The sequence below is a fragment of the Struthio camelus genome, chromosome Z (genome assembly GCF_040807025.1).
Source record: "Struthio camelus isolate bStrCam1 chromosome Z, bStrCam1.hap1, whole genome shotgun sequence".
NCBI lineage: Eukaryota > Metazoa > Chordata > Aves > Struthioniformes > Struthionidae > Struthio > Struthio camelus.
In genome coordinates this window covers 53,624,097-53,644,594 of record NC_090982.1, presented here as the reverse complement: position 1 = coordinate 53,644,594, position 20,498 = coordinate 53,624,097, and the positions used below count along the sequence as shown (strand labels likewise).

General features: G+C 34.2%; 1 protein-coding gene across 15 annotated transcripts in view; it reads right to left on the bottom strand.

The window, feature by feature from the left end:
- The window catches only part of LOC104150264 (uncharacterized protein KIAA0825), a 261,819-nt gene that overhangs the window by 218,616 nt on the left and 22,705 nt on the right, over positions 1-20,498 (bottom strand). For 10 of the 15 annotated variants that reach the window (XM_068928990.1, XM_068928995.1, XM_068928993.1 and 7 more), the window contains one exon: positions 8,533-8,672. In XM_068928990.1, the coding sequence (XP_068785091.1) occupies positions 8,533-8,663 (131 nt within the window). In that variant the 5' untranslated portion in view covers positions 8,664-8,672. Of the gene's footprint in view, positions 1-8,532; positions 8,673-9,204; positions 9,350-14,982; positions 15,036-20,498 lie in introns of all 15 variants that reach the window. The other 5 variants (XM_068928999.1, XM_068928998.1, XM_068928996.1 and 2 more) reach the window with 2 other exon arrangements.

The window sequence follows — 20,498 nt, the reverse complement described above, 5'->3', positions numbered from 1 at the left end:
AAAAACAACCTTTCTGTGCCTGCGGCCCGCTCAGTTTCCTGATGGCATAGCCCAGCCATGAATACCAGTTCTAAACTTGACAAAAGATTGGCATGTATCGTTTTAACTTGTGAAACCGGTTCTCAGGACTATGAAACTAAATGCCTTGTTTATACACTTTGACTCCTGGGACACTATCAAAGGATTTTATTGTGGCATGATGATGTGTCTCATTCAGTCATACCCAAGATTATATACCCCTAGATTACAGCATTGTGCATTGTAAAGGGTCTACTCTTGTTAGTCTATGTTAACTTGCTTCAATTAGAAACCAGATTTCAGACTCATCTTGCCAATAACCTGCCAACTATAAATAGGCTACACTGCTCACAAGGCCAGATATTTTAGTAATTTGTCCTAACACTGATAAAAGGATTAGGCGGATAGGTTTCATTGGACCTCCCTGTAGGTACAAACCGTGATAATTCTGTTTATTTTATTTAATCCTTTACCATCAAATTTGGAGTAAAACTGTTTTTCACTGAATAAACTCTTTCTTTACTTAAAACATACTCTTATCTAAATATGATCTCAAAACGATGCTATTTCTCTCTCTTAAGTTTTTTGCCAACACTTAATATTATAGGGACATGGTTAGTTATAGATGCTTATTCCATTACATGAACTATACCATTAAAAGAAATATTTAGGAATTTGGTTACCAATGAAAAAACATTGTTTTTGTATATTATCAGAGTTTAGAAAGCACTAATTCTAAATAAAACACTTCTGCCAAATAGGAATAAAATTTTTCTAACTGATAAAAAGTGCAGGCTAGTATTTAAACCTTTATACTTTCATATCAGTGTAGTGTGAAGGAGTCTTTGACAGTGTAGCGTGATTTGAGTTTGTTTTTGAAATTTACTAAAGCTTAAGAAACCATAAACAAAATCTTTATACAAACATGACAGGAAAAAATGTGCTCAATAAATTTAATGAATTATAATCTTAATAGCACAATTACATAAAGCCACATTAAGTACTAAATTCCAATTCTTTTTCTTTCAAATAACCATTTTTCATTAAGGGTTAACCAAAAAAACTATTAGAGTAAATTCAGTGCAGTAAATAAGTTTAAATTTTTTAAATAAATTGAGGCCTCAACCCAAACAATGTCAACTGACATTAAGGATCTGAGATGGGAGCATACATTGCTTAAAATCATGTGCAGTCAATACAAGATATGGTTGCACACAGGACATTACTGTATCTAAATCAGGTATCCAGGATCTGGAGTTCAACAGGGAAATCAAATATAGTTCTGTCCGTAAAGTTTTTCCCCGTTTACTACTGTTAATGGGTTCTTTAGTTCATATCTATGTTTTTTGAATCATCCTTGAAACACCTAACCCTAATGAGAAGGTGAGGCAGCCACTTTGTGTTTTCAGAGTTCAGTCACCGAAGTTAGATGTTGCTGTACCTAACCTGGAGATGCCTAATTCTTCTGTTGGAAATTAGCCCATTTGTACTACATTGGAAAGGCTATGCCTGGTCACTCTGAAATCCACGTGTCATTAGGAGATACCAAGAATATAACAACAGGACAACATACATCAATATTTCTCAGAATAGTCTTGTGGTCTCTAGTAATTTGTGACATAATGACTTAAATCAGAGATAGTGTCTTACTATCTAATAGCCCTCAATACATTTTTCTTCCATGAATGTTTCCACTTTCAATCCATGGAACTGTTCAGTCATAAACAGAAAACGATAGTCAACAAACTGCTAAATTAGGACTAGCGTATAAAAGTTCAAAGAAAAATGTAAGCTTTTTCTGTAGCAAAGTAATCTGAAAGTTAAACTCATTTGCTTTTTTTTTCCTAAAATTAATTAGTTTTTCTGGAAGGATATACTAAGTCCCATACTAGGAATAGCTTGAGCCTCTGAGGGCACAATGATGATTACAGTTAGTCCTACTGGTATACCATTAAGCCAGTGAAACTGTGATTTCACTGAAAGAGTTCCTCTTTCTTACAGATGAGGTTTCTCATAAACTAAATGAAGTTCTGTCATTTTATCCGTGTTCACAGTAAGAGTGCTTCTCTCGTGTGCCATGTCAATACTGTTTGGTAAATACTCCCACTGTAGAGAGAGAGCCCTCAAATGGAGAACTCCTAGTTGCTCCTATTTATTGAGTTAATGACAGTTTCTAGAAATAATATAACTGTGTGGAGAGATTACTTTTGAAGTGATTGCATCAACTGACAAACTGGGGGACTGTTGAGTTACTGATCAAGTACTATACTGGAACCGATAGTGTAAGCACTGTCACACTGATACAATGTTATTTTGGAAAATAGTATAAAAATGAAGGGTTGCTGTCTCCATATATCATTTTCCATTGCCTAAAGTAAGATGAAGGACGAATTTTAATTCCTTTCAATTCCTAACAAGCGCTGTTTCAATTTATTTCATATAGCATATGGAACAGTCATAAAACGACAACGAGTTTGGTTAAATTGGAACAGCTAAACTATAAGCCGAATTTATCTTTAAGCCTCATGTTACTTATGCTCAAGATACTTGTAGTCATTCAGATCTGCTTGTAGAATCAGGGTTTACACGTCTTTTATTAAGAATAGCTAGACTGTTTTAAAATTATTTAAATAATTGTTCCTCCAGTTTTTGAAAACAGGTACTAACATAATACTATTTTGTTCAAAAAAGTTTGACTTCTAAAGACATAGGACATTTTATAGAAAATTCATCATATCATTTGGAAAACTGTCTATGTCAGAAGACCATGAGTACACTATGAGTAATAAGAGATCTCTGAGGGAAACTTTTACCAGTGTAATTTGCACAAGCATTTTTCCTCTAGTATACTTTCTACCATATGGAAACAAACACCTTTTTTTATTTTATGATCATTCACCTGCCAAAAAGGAAATATTAAGAAAACGTTCCATGATCTACAGGCAATTGGTTAAGTCATTGCTGGTGCCATAGCACTACTGTGTGTTAATAAACAGCAATTTAGCCACAAATAAAAATAACATTTTCTGGTAAAAATTTTATATGAGTACTTACAATCTGGCTGAAAAATCATAAAGATTCATACAGGGAGTACTTTGATAATTGGATCTTGAACGCAACAAGAGATTTGAACAAAAACAGCTATTTATCATTTTACATGATCCTGGGATACTTCTGATAACTTACAGTAATACTTATGGTACAAGTTATTTCTTAGGATTTCTGAAATTCTGAAAAAGAGATTATCATAGTTCCAGAATTACAATGTTTATGGTGCTCCATTCAGTCTATTGAATCAGCAGCTTATTTTTTCCGGAATGTCTGTTTTCTTACTCTCATTAACCCAACCACACAAGCTAATGAAGTTCTTCCATCTATTTTGTGTTCTCTACAGTAATGACCTCAACAGCAGAGGAGAAACCTGGAAAGTAAAGCAGCTTTTGCTATGAATTTTGTTGTCACCTAATATTTGTGTGTGCCTTGAGTAAACACTTTCACAGTTTGACTCTATTGTTCTCTATTGTACTCACATTTTCTATCTAAATTATATTCAAAATAAAAGACTGATAAAAATGAAGTTAAATTATTTCATAAATGAAGTCAAATGTATTATCTAATATTTTCATCATTTCCTTTCATGTAATTTCACAACATTATTTTATAAGCATATTATTTCATTATTTCGTTTCATTACTTCACAAACAGCAATACAGAACTGACAAAAAGACTGACTACATACTTTACCTCTTTAGAAAAGTGCTGTTAAGACAAATATGTCTGATATCTTTTTTCAAAATCAGCAATTCTTTAAAATATGGGTCTGGGAAAGTTACAGTCTTATTATAAAGCTAGAAGCCTTGCAAAAATCACTTATTTAAACTCTTCTTACTATAACCTTGGATCTTGTGACTTAAAACAAGGAGTAACCCCTGCTTCAAGGAGTTAGCAAGCCAACTGATATCTCCAATTTAGCCACTTAGAAACATATACACTGACACTGTAAAAGAACTTTGTACAGTTGAAATCAGAAATAAATATAATTGTTATGACTTTGCTGTACCTCAACTAGAGAAACTTATCAAACAATTCCCATATCAGAACTATAACTTCCCGCTGAACCACAGCATATCTGTACAATAGCTTCCAATGTTATTTTAAAGACTTCAGGTATTTAAATCCACAACATGTAAGCTTTGCCTTAAGCTATTTCAGAAGACTGGTAGTAAAACATAGGGGTCTTTCAACTTCATTGACCTGAACGTAACAGTGAGAAATAATGGGTAAAAAGCACCGTCTTCTGTTTACTCATATGAAATTATACAAAATAAGATATTTCACAGCGCAGACGTGATTACAGCATCTGTAGATGTACATGACAGCTAACTAACTAGCTAAGATACCGACACAATTATAATCACTGCAGAACGGAGTTAAGCAACTGGGTTTCTATTAAAATAGTCAGCCTCTGAGGAGCTCTGTGCTGTCCCAGCTAGCAAGATGATAAGGAGCAACTATCCTGATCTCAGTAATCAATCACAACCAAGTTGACACAGACTGAATGGGAATATAATTCCATTCCTTTTTGAGTTCAATCATTCTTTCCTAACAATTAACACAGCGCAGTGGGTAGACAGATACTCTTTTGACAAAGATTTTAGTAATGTCACTCTAACATCTTTAATAGGTGCTAAATTCAAAATTAAATACTACAGAATGTGTTTTTACAGTAAGTTAGTTAAATACACACAGCAGAGTCAAAGTTTCTCTGATAGCTATGATAAATATTAGGCCCAAGTGAGCATTATCAACATTATACCCTCTTGTCCCATTGGCTCTAGTTGGAAATTCTCCCAAATAGTTAACCACTTTGTTTAAGACTTTGTTGACTGTCTTTAATAACAAGAAGGTGAAGTGTAGGAAGAACTACACATTCCAGAGAGGAAGAACTACAGATTTTCTTCAAAATAAAAAAGAGAAAATTATCTCCTGTAGCACAACTCAGTTTAAAATCATAGGAGCCCTTGCATACTTCAGTTCTGCTACAGGAGAGTAGAATGGGAGAGCAGTGCTTAGGAGCCTATCTGACACTTCTCTAACCCTTAGCTGTGAGGTATGGATGCGGGGAGGTATTTCTAGGCAGGTCAGCAAAGTTATAATAAACAGCCAGAGGAAACCGAAAATGTCATACTACCATCCTGACTGAGACACTTCCCAAATATTCAACGGTTTCCAAGTTAAGGAATTTGTTAGTTAATCAAATAACTATTAGAATTTGTATTAAACAGTTATGGGACAAGATGCAATGTTATAAGTACTTATTAGTCATGACCCTACTGGGGTCCTTGAAACAGACCATCATCAATTCACTTTTCTCCCAGGTGGCTGAATTGCTGTTAAACACACAGAAAGTCAGGTTGAAGTGTAAGGGATTGAGGTCAAATTAAGCCTTTGCTAAAAGCCTCACAAAGATAAGATCTCCAGTGTATAACAGAGGTACAGTTATCGGTAAATAATTTTGTTGAATTCTGAGTAATCGTTCTGTTGCAGAAGGCCTAGAATACCTTGCACCTTCCTATAGCCTGCTAGAACATAGGTCTCACCACTAAAAAGCAGCCAGTCATGCACTGAAGTAACGAGACAAAACTGAACACACAAAAAATTCAACTATTAAAGAAACTTCATTCTCATAGTCACCTTTTTTCTGTAGTTACATTAATTGTTAATAGCAGTATTAAATCAGCTGAAAGTTTAGTTCTGTGGATTACTCATAAAACAGCTGTTAAGAATGCTTAAACTTCCAAAGAACACAAAAATGTAATCTGTTTTGAAAAAAAAGTATAAATGAAAGCAAAAGTGAGGGTAAAGACTGAAGAGAAATGGCAATCCTGATGAAATTATGAATACAACTTCAGAACAATCTGAGACTATTGTGACGCATAAAACTGACCAGCAATGACAATGTTTTTGAGAGTTCATATTTAGCTGCCTTTTTAAAATACTGTAAAACAAAGTTAATGTTCGCCCGTAATAAAAGCTCTGCTATATAACAGTGAATGAATGAACCACTTACTTCCTTAAAACTTAGAAATAAAAGCATTTCCCACTGATGGCCTTTTTTTTTGTTACGCCACCAAATAGAACTGGTGCAATACAAAAATACCAAAGGTAATTCAACTGTTGGAAAGCATATCTGATTTGTCGTGTCACACAATTTTATAAAAGCTATTCAGTTGGAAGGCAATAAATGAGTGTTCAAGTGATTTACACACTTTGGGATCACAATTTTTTACACTACGTATTATTTTAAAAAACATATATATGCTGTATACTATTATGTTTATTCTCTGTGGTATAATAAAATCATAAATCTATCTGATGAAAAATGGATTGTATTCCAACTGCATTACTGTAGCACATAGAGCTGCTCTTATCATACCACTTATAAAGATCAATGGTAACTTGAAAATGATTTCATTCCATACTACCTCTAATATATTAGCAATAAAAATACTCTTTTTAATTCAAAAGTCACATCAGCTGCTGTCCATCTTCTTTCAAACTCCTCTCCATTTCTGAAACTGACATATTACAGAAGCAAAATATCACCTAGTAACCACAGGGCTACTTTCTGATTTTCTTGTGAAAATCTGTTGAAAAACTAGCTTAAGTGTCAGTTCAGCAAAAACACAAAGTTCTTCCTGACATGCGTAGCTGTGCTACCACACCCTAATCCAATCTCTTGCTCTCCTTGGATAAAATACCCTTTGCATCTTACAAAACTTACAGCTGAATGCCCTTCTATTTCTAGGACTACTAAAATTAAGATAGACGCTTACAGCCTTCTTACAAATATATAAAGATCTCCGTTCCTCGTACTAATGCACTTCAAAATGTTATTAATTGGTGTCAATATCCTGTTAAAAGGAGTAAAAAGCTAGCCTCTCTTTCCACAAGTTTTCTCAACCAGCAGCATGCATTTTACACACATTAAAAACAAAGAAAAAAATAGAAATTAACAAGCATCCCAAAGACTCATCTCAATAACTATCATCCTAATTCTCAGACTGGCTCTGCCTAACAATGACAAAATCAGTTTTAGCTGGTAGCTGAAAAGGTAATAACATCTAGTTTACACATCTGCCAAAAAAGCTGATGCTGTTTTTTCCTAGATTTGTAACACCATAGCAACTCAAAACTCAAATACCTATAACTCTATGATGACATCAGCTAAAATATTCAAAGTACGCATCAACATTTCACTGATGCCAACAGCTGGGGTAACGCAGTATGAAATTGCACTACGTAGGGGTCTAAAACAGCATACTTCACAGATATTTGCTATTATTGCAACCCTAGGATTATTACTGTCACAAGCAGGCATTTGTAAACGCTAAGTTTTTACAAGAAAATTGTTCAGAAAGTGGGATATGAATAATACAAATAAAAAGCCTGGAAAATCTCTCAGTTTGGCACAAGCAACGAAGTAGCAAATCAGAGATCGCTTAAATCAGATTTCAGCAAGCTATAGTAAAGGTTTATTTCCAATCTTCAGAAAGCTGTTTGGCAGCAGTGGTCAAAGACTTCTCGTAAGTGTGGCCTTCATTAAAATTACACAATGTTAAATTAGAAGTCATCAAAAGCATTCTTTGAAATCATACATTGGTATGACATGCACCGCTATCCAAAAGCAAATTTTTTCAATATGTTATACAAAAAATGCTACTTGTTACATCTCTGAATAAACAGACTTTTTCCAGCAGCAGTTATTCTATTTGCTTAAGAGCACTTTCACAGATGAAAGTGCTACTATACAGGTACTGAAGAGTTCAACCACAAAACACCCCAACCACTTTTCAAAGTGGAAAGAATGCATAGAACATTGGATGATTTTTCTTCAATCATACAAAAATTTCAGAATCAACAAAGAATTTATTCAGTACTCCAGTGTTTCTAAAGCACTGATTTTTTGTGAACCAATATGTAACAAAGTAGACAATTAAATATATCACAAAACAAATTCTAGCTAGAAAGTCTTCTATTACAGTACAAATATTTCAACTGAAAAGTAAAATAATGGATTATTTAACAAAGAATACGTTTATTAACTTACTCTCTTTTTCTACTTTCATTAGAAATGTTTAAAGAACACTATGGGTTCAAAATATGCTTTTTTGTAAACTCCTGAACCTCTTTTAGTGAATAAAACTTCTAACTCATAGCTGTACGAAATACAACTGCCATACATAATTTCTTCTTTCTCTATCTCACTTACTACAATAATTCCTAAGATAAAGATGATTCAACTGTTAAAAATACCTTACAGAGAAAGACTATAGCATGCAAAATTATATGGCACCAAAAATGTGTTAAATGCGTAAATGGTTATGGTGAAATTACTACTGAAATAATTATCAGACTTTTAACCTATAACCACAGAAGAAAAAAGACAACTGTGTTTTATTCTAAACATAAGACCTTCACTAATATTTTGGATACAAAGAAAACACTGTTTACCTAGAAGAATTCTTCTTTATTTTTTCATCAATATCACTAAGGATTTGTTGAAACTCCAACTCTCCAGGGAGAACATTTAACAAACAGTCTAAATTAGAAGAATCAAGAGAATATTCTCCTCCCCACTCCATTTTCAGAACCTGTAAAATACATTTGGAAAAATGGTTAAGTAATGAAAAAAACACAGACTATAAGCACCAAAATATACAATATTTTGCTCCTCTGCAATACTTGGATTACTAAGCAAAACATATTTGTAAGGAACTATAAAATCAGTGTTGAATAATGACTCTTCCTTCTGAACAGAGTTCTACAGAGAGATACCTGTATAATAAATACAGAGATACATTTGAAGATATCTTGCATTTTTGGCACAAGAAATGAGTTATTTTCCCCTCAGTAAGAGTAGTAAGTTTCTTCATTATATATATATTTTTAAGAATTAAAAAGAAAATTCTTGCTACTATAATAGAAAACTCTAAAAAGAAACAACAAAAACTGTGTGTTAGTAGATAAATTCATTTTCTATCTGCATACAATTTTTCTCCATGGAATAACAGCTTTCTGGAATTTAAGCACACCATTGCATGTAAGTAGAGCTTACAAAAAAATCCAGACCAAAATCCTGTAAGGTACCAGAAAAAGAGAGAGAGAATCATGAAAATATTTTACCTTTTCTGAGATATGCTCAACAAATACTTTGTCAAAACGCAGGCCAAATTCACTGTCCTACTCAAACTAAATAAGAAGCTACATCTCAGGAGTCTTTATAACAGAAGAAAACTGTTAGCAGTAATTTAATTCTGCTTTCATTTTCCTGTAGAGAAAGAATGAAATCTATTTTACAGCCAATGATGACTTGGTACCGAGGTTAAACAAAAGTTACATAAAAATGGCAACTTCTCAATAACAGTACATTTAATGTCCAGCTAGTAGCATTTGTTAATACTATTTATGTTGCAGGAGCAATCTGAGGCACAAATATAACAATTTGGATGCACATAATTTTTGGACAATAAAATATATCTCATTTACAGTACTGAATTAAGAAATACACTATTTTACTCACAGGCAACATTATTTTATGAAGTAAGTACAATGTTGGTCAACCATGATTATTTCAGCTTTTCAGACTATAAGCCATCATAGAAATGACAAACTGCATACGCAATTTTCCATACTAGGAAATCTTGAGTAATTATAGCATTAGTTTTATTTATACTGCGGGCCAAACCTAAGGTATGAAAAAAAACTTCACCTAGTTACAACATTGGGTTTTTTTGTGAATACTGACTCATCACATTTGCACTAATAAATCTGCTTGCTGGCACCAGTAGGCCTCCCTGAAAAACAGCACATGACTGTCTGGAGTCAGTGTTCAAATGCAAATCTATCAATTAAGACTGTTATTTTTTCCTCAGATTTTGCAACTTCCTATTTAAAATCAAAATCTCTAAAGGACTTAAATTCTTAATGGAGGAAAAAGGTGCTAAGCGGTCATATGCATCCTCAGTAGCAGCGGAACGAATAACACTTTTAAACCCCAGTTGCTGGCAGATAATCTTTCTTCTCCAATGAAATCCCTCTTTAGTCACATTTTTGGGAATTTACCCAGAGGCACTACTAGAAGAATGGTCTGAGGGTTTCTAACTGAACAGTCAAGACACACTCTCTAAAAGAACATCAGATTAAGATGCAAAGTCAAGATAACAGCGTTGCCTGAATATGAGTGCAGATCTACAAGCAGCAGAACTGCAGATTTCTTTAGCAGAAGCATCACTACTGACATTGTCTTAGCACTTAAAAAAAAAAAAAGAGTTACAGCCTCAGGGTGCTGCAGAGCCACAGTTAGCAGCACCACACTAAGAACTATTTTGTGGATATATCATTTTCTTAAACTCTCAGAAGCTACAGAATATCCATTTCCAAATAATAATCCAAAGACTTTTCAGCAGTTTGGAATGCAGCTGAAACTCAGGCACCCTTCTGGTTAAAAGGTTTGGATGTAAACCATACACATCATGTACCACATTGAGGCAAGATCCGTCTTTGAACATAAGACTCAAAGTATCTTAACAGATGTTACTGCAATTAAAGGCACTGTAATTAAAAGCAGAAGTAAAAAGCGCTCTCCCAAATGCTGAAATACTTCATTCAGTCACTCTGGCAAAAAGACAGTACGCCCGCTCGGGGAGATTCTATAACCAATGGAAAAAGACTAAAAAGAGCTTTAAGGAACCTTGAGATAAAAGGAGTAACGAAAATACAGTTCACTAATATATGATATTATTTATGTTCAGGCATGGTCACACAAAGCACACCATTAAGAAATCACACTCTTAAGAAATATCTCAGATACCTTAATGCAATACCTGTAAGTCAAACCCATCTTTTATTCATCTACGCTTGTAGAACAGTCAATGATTGGTATAAAATGTACTGCATAATAGATACATGTAACGCAAAAAAAATGCAGCACTGAATGATTCAGTTTTTCATAAAATAGCTCTGCAATCAAAATTCATTATATACACATATACCCCTACGTCTTTTCCTTATAGGATAGCCCCAAAACTCTTGTGTTCCACACAAAGATACCAGTACAGTTTACAGGCCACTTACTGTTTAACAAATTCATCGTATGAAAAAATCATCTTGTAAACATGACAGCTTAGTTTTTATGTATGCGTCCCTGTAAGACTTCTATGTCATACTTGCTCAGTTCACTTGTCAAAACAAGGTAATTATTTCCTTCAGTCTTGGCTTATCAGGGGAAATGCAACATTTGATTATTCAATTGTAAAATATTGTTTTAAATGGTCAATAGTAACTCCTTCATACAAAAATCTAAATATTTCTCTCCTACAGGACTACCATATGGAGAAGCAAACATCAAAAATGTTTCAGAAGCAAACAGTAAGCAGATCAAAATATAAACTAATTCAGATACGGCAGAAATCCTTCAGCTATTTATGTAATCAGTGTCAGGGCCCTGAGCGCACTAACAGCCTTTAATGGCCCTGACCAGTCTCCCCCGGGACCCCCACCCCCACCTCTACCCAGGGGTCCAGGGCCTCCACTTCAGGACTTCAGGTCAGCCCCGGGCCTCGAGCTCCTGCCTGAGGTACGTGGGAGGAGCACCGGGCTCCAGCTCCGCTCTGCCACAGCCATGCCTTGGCCCGGCGCCATGGCCCTGCCCGGACACGGCGGCGGGGCTGTGTCTGACCCTCATTCCCCTCACTGGCCTGATCCCGACTTGCTGGCTTGTGCTCCCAGCTGGACCTCAGCCCTGCCCTACCACCGCAGGGCTGCCTGCTGCTCTGGGCACTGCGCTGAACCAGGCTGGCGCCCCGGGGCCACCCTGCTCAGCCCGGGGACCCCCGCGGCTCCCAGCCCCAGGCACCAGCTAGTCCTTGCTGCTCTCCGACAAGCAGTAGGAAGCAGCCCTCCTCTCATGGCAAAAATTAAATTTTGTGTCTTCATGTTTTTCTTCTTTGTAATGATATGAGGGAAGATTTTCAAACTCCAAACTCTTCCAAAGTATTCTAGACAGTAATAACCCATTGCTTCTCAAAGGAGTTTGATTTGACAATTGTTATTATGCTGCATCAATAGTATCGTTTCATCACGTTTCTATTTGCTATTACAGGGAAATGTCATATGTTCCGAGATAACCCACCTGAGAGACAATCGGTCTTAGAAACCTGCTTCACATGTAACTCCTAAAGTATCCCTACCCGTAACAGGTGAAGTTCTTTTCCAAATACACTAGAGGACCATTTGTCACCACTAAAATGACGTAACTGTCAATCTTTTTGGTGGCTACTCAAAAAACTTAAGCTATGCACAATGCAGCTTAAAAAATAATTTTCAGGTAGGTATTTTAACCCACAGTATTAATGCAACTTTACTGTAACAACTCCCCACGCATAACACGTCTAACACCAAGAACCAATTTTTGTCAAAAGCAATTAGGTCCATTTGAAGAAACGTCATGGAACATTCAAGTTGATATAACAGTCACATATTTCTTGTTCTTTTAACTCATACAGCGTTTATCACCTAAGAACACTTTTTCTCTTTTTTTAAATGGTTTTCTTTTTCCATGTCAAGCAAAAGGAAGCAATCTTTATAGACGTTCTCTATAAATGATAATTAGTTCAAATTTAATGTTTCTTCATTCTTCTGCAAAAATTTCATAACCATTATTGTTGTGAAATCCTTCCATTACAAACATACATGGAAATTCCGCAGGACTTCTAAGACTAGGTAATATTATGCTTATATTTATTATGCTTATATTTACTACAGTAAACACTCATTTTCAGACATGTGGCTTGTAAAAGCTGAGTCATCCTAAAACTTGAGTAGTTTTTTTGTATGAATACTTCTATTGTCATACATATACACATATACATGTTCACATGTATAAATAACTATATTTACAGTCTCATAACATCCTGTAAAAATGCAGCTATATAGATACCTCACATTTTTTGACATAAAAAATTTTATTTGTAAATACAAATTAAGAGCACAGCAGTATTTCGTTACATTGGGTAAAACATTACTAGGCCATGTTTACAGCATACAATCCATTTCAGCCTTTCTAGTAACTCTGTAAATGTTGATAGACTTATTATCAAAGAATACGCAATATTGTTATTCATTTATTTCCTTATGGCACTTCAGCCAGTTAAGACCCTTATTTTGACTTCAGTGGGCTTCAGATATCACAGGACAGCGTCAATCATAGAGAACGTAAGGCAAATTTTGTATTATAGCGACACAAAACAAAGCTGGGGAAAAAAAAAAACATCTAAATACAGTTTTAAAATTATGGTTGCCTAGAGTTTCCTCTGAATCAATCGCCCAAGTCTCATGGAAAATTAATTAGCAGGGTCCTTAGGCCCTTTTGAAAAAAATTATAGTACATACGTATTCAAGAAAATCATTGAAGAATTGAAGCAGTAAGTTTAAAGTTAGGCACAGTTGTTCATAATGTATGATTACACTCTGTTAAACTTCCAACTAATCTTTGAACTTTGGTAGCCTTTCAAATGCCCCTGTATACATTCATGCAAACTCTAAGTAAACCAAGAAGGCTTAGTTCATATACCATTTCATACAGTGTAGATCAAAAGAGTGATTGGCCCACTGTCTTTCAGCACTATAGCATCTAGTTGAGCAAACAGCTGTTGTTCTTCAGAAAGAAGAAAAAACAATTGATTTTTCAATGAAATGCAGAGGTAGGCTTTCAAACATACACTAGTGGGCATGAAAATAACCTAAAGTTATAGAAACCTACACATAACCCAAATAGAATACTAGCACTTCTAAATATTGGCAGATATTTAATGGAATCAACAATTTATGGACTGTCACATTAAATGAATTATGTATACTTCAGTAAGAGGTCTAGATTCCCAGTATGTCTAACCTGTCAAGGCCAGAACGTGAGGTGATATATTATATATATATATATATATATATATATCTCCAAGCAGGTTGAAAATTAACAATTAACAATCTTAAATAAATTAATCCCAAATAATTTAAACATAAATGGTTTGACATAGATAGCAGGGAATGAAATATCAAGTTTTTGCTGGATAGCTCAAGAGTAAGATAAAGGGTCTGTTATGAGGTATTTTATATAAAGCGACAACTTCAATTTGGTTATTAGCTTCCTGAGTCACTGAGGAAACAATTTTTTGATTGTATTGTTACTCCTGTTATTCACCACAATAAGCATATACTATATGGATAAACCACTTCAGTGTTGATAAAAAAAAGGTAGACTGCTGTTATTATATTCAAATCACTCATTTTTAAATCTGGAGTTCTATAAGCTGCATCACATGAGTTTACAATTCCACAATTAAAAGTCTTTAAAAAGTCACTGAACATTTCAACAAGAAGACACGACCTTTCCTTTTATTAATTTCTTTCAGTTAATGCCAATGCACTATTGTAGCTCTTGTTTAACACAACAAACTTATTTCCAAATACTTAAAATAGTACCTTTAATATATTTCAAAATAACTATATTTTGAATTTAAACAATAACATGCACATATAAAATGCTAAAAAAATGGGTATTACCTAATACAATTATTTATTTAGCAAGCTGCTCTTCACATATACTATTATTTCATACTTCAGCACAGAACGCTCTGTATTAGCACAGTCAAAGCCCCATGGCAATCAAGTTTTCCGGACTGTTATTTTAAAACCAATCTAACTATTTGAAAACTGATTTTAGCATTGTATGACTTTTTCTTGTAGAGATCTCATTCCACCTCCATTCAAGACAATAAAAGGAAATTATTAACATTAACATTATTTTAAAAAAAGAGGATGTCAATGTACCTGTGATTTGAAAACAGGGATGTTTCAGAATGCAGATGTTTATGTAGAGAGAATTAGTGAAATCATTGAAGCACTTACTGTGATATCGCTTCTTTATATTACAGGAGATCTCTTTTTATTGTACTGGCATCCTTGTGAAAATAAAGGAGATAAGAGAATTGACTGCAAGGTTTTTCATCACTCAGCTTACACTTCCAAACTATCATCTTAACAACGATTGCCTTTATCTATCTTTAGTTGCACAACTGTTATGAGCCGCTTTAAAGCACAGAAGATGTCATCTGCAATCACACAGCAGGCAGCAACAGAGACAGCAGTGGCTTGAAATAATACAATTCAATGTGAAATTTCTACTGTTCTGGACACCACATCATCTGAATATTTAAAGTTTTATTGGAAAGTGCATGGTACTTGCACAGGAAGTACATTTAAAAATCATAATTTCTAAAGCTCTACTCTGACATAGTAAAAGCTTTTTACCCAAATTCCTGCAGTAAAATTCATTTCAAAATTGTATCACTTTTTAAAATAAAGACTGCTATAATAAAAGGAAGTAGTTAAAATTTCCATCTATAGAAGAACATAACCCTTTTTTTGGTTCTGTTTATAGTCAGGTTCTGCGTACAGGCAAGTGTAGAAGATCTCAATTTAAATTTTGGCTAGATGCATTTTTCTCCCCTTACTTCCCATTTGATTTTCATATGCAGCTTTTACAAAAGTAATAACATATAGTTAAAAAAACATTTAATGTATACTAAAAATACAGTCTTAATGAGGATAGTATTTACATAATACTTTGTATGCTGCAAATAACTTTGAAATAAGCTTTATTAAAAATATCTAGTAATGTTCCTCATCCAGACTTTCTTGCTTTACTGTTACCATAAATTTAAATTTAAATGTTAGTTTTCAATTTATCAGTTATTATTCACAATACATATACCACTTTTTCCTTTGTAATTTTTCTATACTGAGATTTTCTCAGTATAAATTTATAACCACATTGGACACATTTTCCCTCTAAATTCTGCCACTATAAAAGAAGGCAAATGAGGGAGACGGTATAACATACAGGATATGCTATTATTTTTAATATTTGTTGTTTCTTCAAATTATGTTGCTTAGTCCTGTTTTCCTGACATCTGTACACGAAAGAATTTAAAATGTAGATCCTGAGTCCTCGTTACTGCTTCTTCCCCATTCTCTCAGTCACACAAAGTGAAATGCTGAGAGTATAAAGCAAAGGAATCAGTACTCCTTTTTTAGATTTCCTGCTCCTTGGGACTGGTAAGAAACATTCAAAGACAAGGAGAAAATTCTCATTTGCATAAACTTAATCAAACACTATCGGTCAAAGGCAGTGACTTCAAAAGAGGAACATGCCATCTGGATTTGCAAAGAAACTGCTGAGGACTTATTTCAGAAGAAAGGAATAAAGCATAACATAATTTCATAACCTTAAGGAAAGAAGAAATGACCATTTTCCGAGTAACTCTTGAGTATCATTGACCTGAAAAACCGGTCTAAATCATCTTTATCTCTCAGCTAGTTGCCCTGTAGCTGGAATCTCACACTGGGCAACATCTAATATTCAAAATTTACAAACAAGACATTCACAGACAGGAAGGCCACAAACATTAAGCAGCCAAAGTGAAAAAAGTCAGTTATTTTTCCCATCTTCTTATCAGCCTTTACAGTGAATAAAACCATAAATGTGGAAACAACTGTTTGTATACAGGGGTGCCTTTTTGTTTTCTTTTTCTGGTTTTCTTTAGGAGAGAGAAGAGAAAGATGTAAGATGCCTCTTCTCAAATAATTCTCTTTTGTCTCTGCAGTTCTAAGGATATTTAATAATTGAAAACATCGATAAATGTAGTGCAACACTTTCTTCTTTAGGTATGATTTAAGGTCCTACCAAAAAAAAAAAAAAGTCAATAATCCACGTTTCTACCACGGCCACACACACACAAACACAGAGCATAAAAAATGCACATACCTTAAAATTTTTGCATGTATATGCTTTTATCCTCTTCTGCCACTGTCACCCATTAAGACTACATCGATTAATCTCATTGTCAAATGGGTAAGCTTTATTAATGACGGATGTTTAAAAAATTATTTTCCATCACAAATTAATTATTAATTAGTAGAGTAAACTAATCACCAATGCATAGACAAGACATTCTTAGAAGCCTAGTTACAAATACCTTCTTTATATATTTTCTCATCATCTTTTTTTTTGATTAATGGTATTTGCCAAGAAAATACATGATATCTAGAATACTAATTTCAAAACAGCATATGGTATTTCATTTATTTTCTACAGCTACAGCTGGGGATCATAAGTATTGAGCAAATTTTGCATACTAGTATGTTCAGGAAGGTGTCTGAGATCAGCAATAACTTTCCCCAGAAGGACTGCATGGCATTGTTTTTTTTCTTATGGACAAGAATATAAGAAATCTCCTGTGTGAGACTACTGGTGCATCCACTGAAGAACTCTCTTTCCAGTGGTGGCAACAGGAGATGGTATTTAGAGAGAATATGCGAGTTTTCTCACCTCTTGTGATATAGTAGATACATACAATGAGGAGACAATACGTTACAAACCCCCAAATCCCACTCAGAACTGTGCTCTCAAGAACACCTACTGCAGCCTTCCTATCTTTCCTGTCTTTAATGTCTAAACCTACACAGATTTATAAGCACTGTAGTGAAGGAACTGATCTTGTAACACACTGCTAAAGAACCTAACATATACCATTTCCAAGTAAAAATCTCGCAAATACATAGTAGATACGTATATACTAGCCTATAAAAGCCTTTTCTTTCCTTGTTTGTTGGAAAATCCTCCACCCTAACATAATACCCTTTCAGGACAATGCATTTTAAAGCAAAATAAATGTCAATGTTTCAGGTCTTATAGTTCAGTAAATCAGATACAGAGTTGTTAGAATTTAACAGAAAATAACCTTCCAATGAAACTGTTATATTTAAAAAGAAATACAAACAAGTCTGTGACCATAGCTTTTAAAAGGTAGGCTGCATTTCAGTCTCTACACTCCTGAACGTTCTGTTTTTGCCAGTACTTCTCAACTTAATGCTGAGAGTCTGAAAAATGACAATTTTAAAAAAATGAAATGCAGAAACTCTCCATAGAGACCTCTCTTAGGTGTGTCCAAGTTTATAGTCACAATCTCAAGGCTTGTTTAGTGGTATAGATGTTACAGATTTTTTCCCCCAAATATTATTAAAGCTTCTTACTAAATTCCATGCAGGGTCATATGAAAAGTTTTACTGACATCTGGGTACAACATGTCCACCAAATTCCCTTTTCTAACATATATTTTTTTTAATTCTTCCAATTCTTAAATCAAAAGTTTGAATCAATATTTGCTGGCATAACTCAACTTTTCATGCCATTTTCCCTAATGCTTAACATAACAATAATGTTCATTAAAAATTCTCATATAATAAAAATTATCATTAAGAAACAAAGTCACATACTGTTTCTTCAAATTCATATTTACCTATGATTTTCAACTTCAAAAGCACCTTAAAGCTTCTGTTTCTCTTTCCTTTAAAAAACAAAATAAAACAAAATACAAAGTAATGACACTCTCCTTTCTTTTCTCACGTATACTGGAGTATATATGCTGAAGTATACATGATCTAGTCTATGTTATATATTTTCAAGCTTGCAAGATAAAGTCTTGTTTGAAAAAAATTCAGCTGCTTGCTTATTCCATACTTCAGGTCTAGGAACGGCAGGCACATCAGTCCCTGTAGCTTCTTGGTCAGTTTCTCATCCAAATCTTCAAAGCAATCAATAGATCAAATCAGATTTATGTTAAAGATGTAATTTTCATCTTTGATTTCGTGAGAAACCCACACTGTCCTTTTCAAAATATATCATCTCACCAAATTCCCCATGAAGCCCAGGAAGGACAAGACATATTTTGGCCGAGAATATTTGGTTACGTAACAAACTGTAAGAGGCCAGCAGACAAAGGATAATGGACTATGGTTGCCATGGCATAAAAGAGAGAAAGACATGGGAGGGTCACAGCTTGGCCCTGCAGTCATTATAGATATCTCATCAGGAGAAACTAAGGTTATAGATGTTTCTATGCTGGACATCTGAATAGTGAAAGTATTCCCTGTGAAGGAGATGTATTTTGGGTGCAGTATTTATATGGGAAGATGTAAAAACAAAGACAAATTGGATAAACAATAACTTGTTTAGATGACGAAACAGTAAGCTTAGGAAGAGCTCAGATGTTTTCTCAAAGTGTATAAGTCACGAAAAATAAAAACTCAATAATAATAAATAAAAAACTCGTAATAAACAAACAAAATAGTCCTGTATTACAAATTGTTTTTTTCACATGATTTCATAAAAATAGCTAACCATGTTACGTTCATGTTCCAGCCACACCAATTCAAACAGCTGACTAGAAGAAAGGGGCGTGAGGGGACAGGATGGACGTACAGTTCTTAACAGACCTATAAATTCAGTTTAAGACATTACTGTGGTTTTGTACAGACTGTGCTGTATAATAGAGTAGTACAAAAAATTGTCTTAAGCATTTCCAAGCCTAAGTGAGCAAACTTTCCACTTCTTATTTTGAGATACATTTATGAAGAGAAAAGTCTATTTCTGTTTGAAAACACATTACAGGAAAAGTCAGTCCCCTGGCTTTGCCAAAGTAGCACAATAAAGGCAGAAAGTGCACAACTATTTTGATAATCTTAGCCTGCCATAAGTTATGAAAAATTAGATAGTAAGAACTGAAGAGGAGGTGGCCAAAAAAGATTATATGTGGATCTTAAAGGGTACTTGCTATCTCTCAAAACATCCAGCTATCCCTTCTGTCTTGGAATAACTGCTATATCATCCCACGATTGCTTTTGAATGTCAAGATTTTTTTTTTTTTTATAGACAACTATGTATTCTTATCAAACATAACTGAAATCACTCTTTAAAGAAGAAAGACAATATGCCAATTCCATATGCCACTTATCATGGCTTAATAGACCATAGACCACACTTTGACAGCTATTAACCTACTTGTTTAATCCAGTTTGAGCAAAGAGGGCAGGCAGTACGTCACCTCCAAAAACTGAATACACTCAAGGACATGAAAAAGGACAGGTGAGTTTAGCTAAAGATGCAAAAGAGATGGAAAAAAAAGCTCTTGCCAAACTTTAGAAACCTTCCTTATTTGGAAACCTAAACTTCTTATCCGTTTAAACTTAACCCTCAGCTCCGAATGTTAGCTCAACACAGATTATAATATTCTTTGCGTTAAGCTTACATTTATTATTTTTTTATGATAACTAAAGTATAGTTTGTAACTGTAATCAAGATAAAATATAAGATTTGATAGTTAAATAGGAACTATTTGTACAGAAAACTATTCGGGTCCTTCTCAAAATATGCCATGAAATGCCATTAACAACTTGCATAATTGGCCTAGAGCAGGAAAGGAAGAATACTCAGGCCTTGTCTGGGTTACAGGCAAAAGGTCTTCCTCCTTGGTAGTTCAGTCTATTTGCTCACAACAAACTCCACCCTCATTTGTGCAATTTTA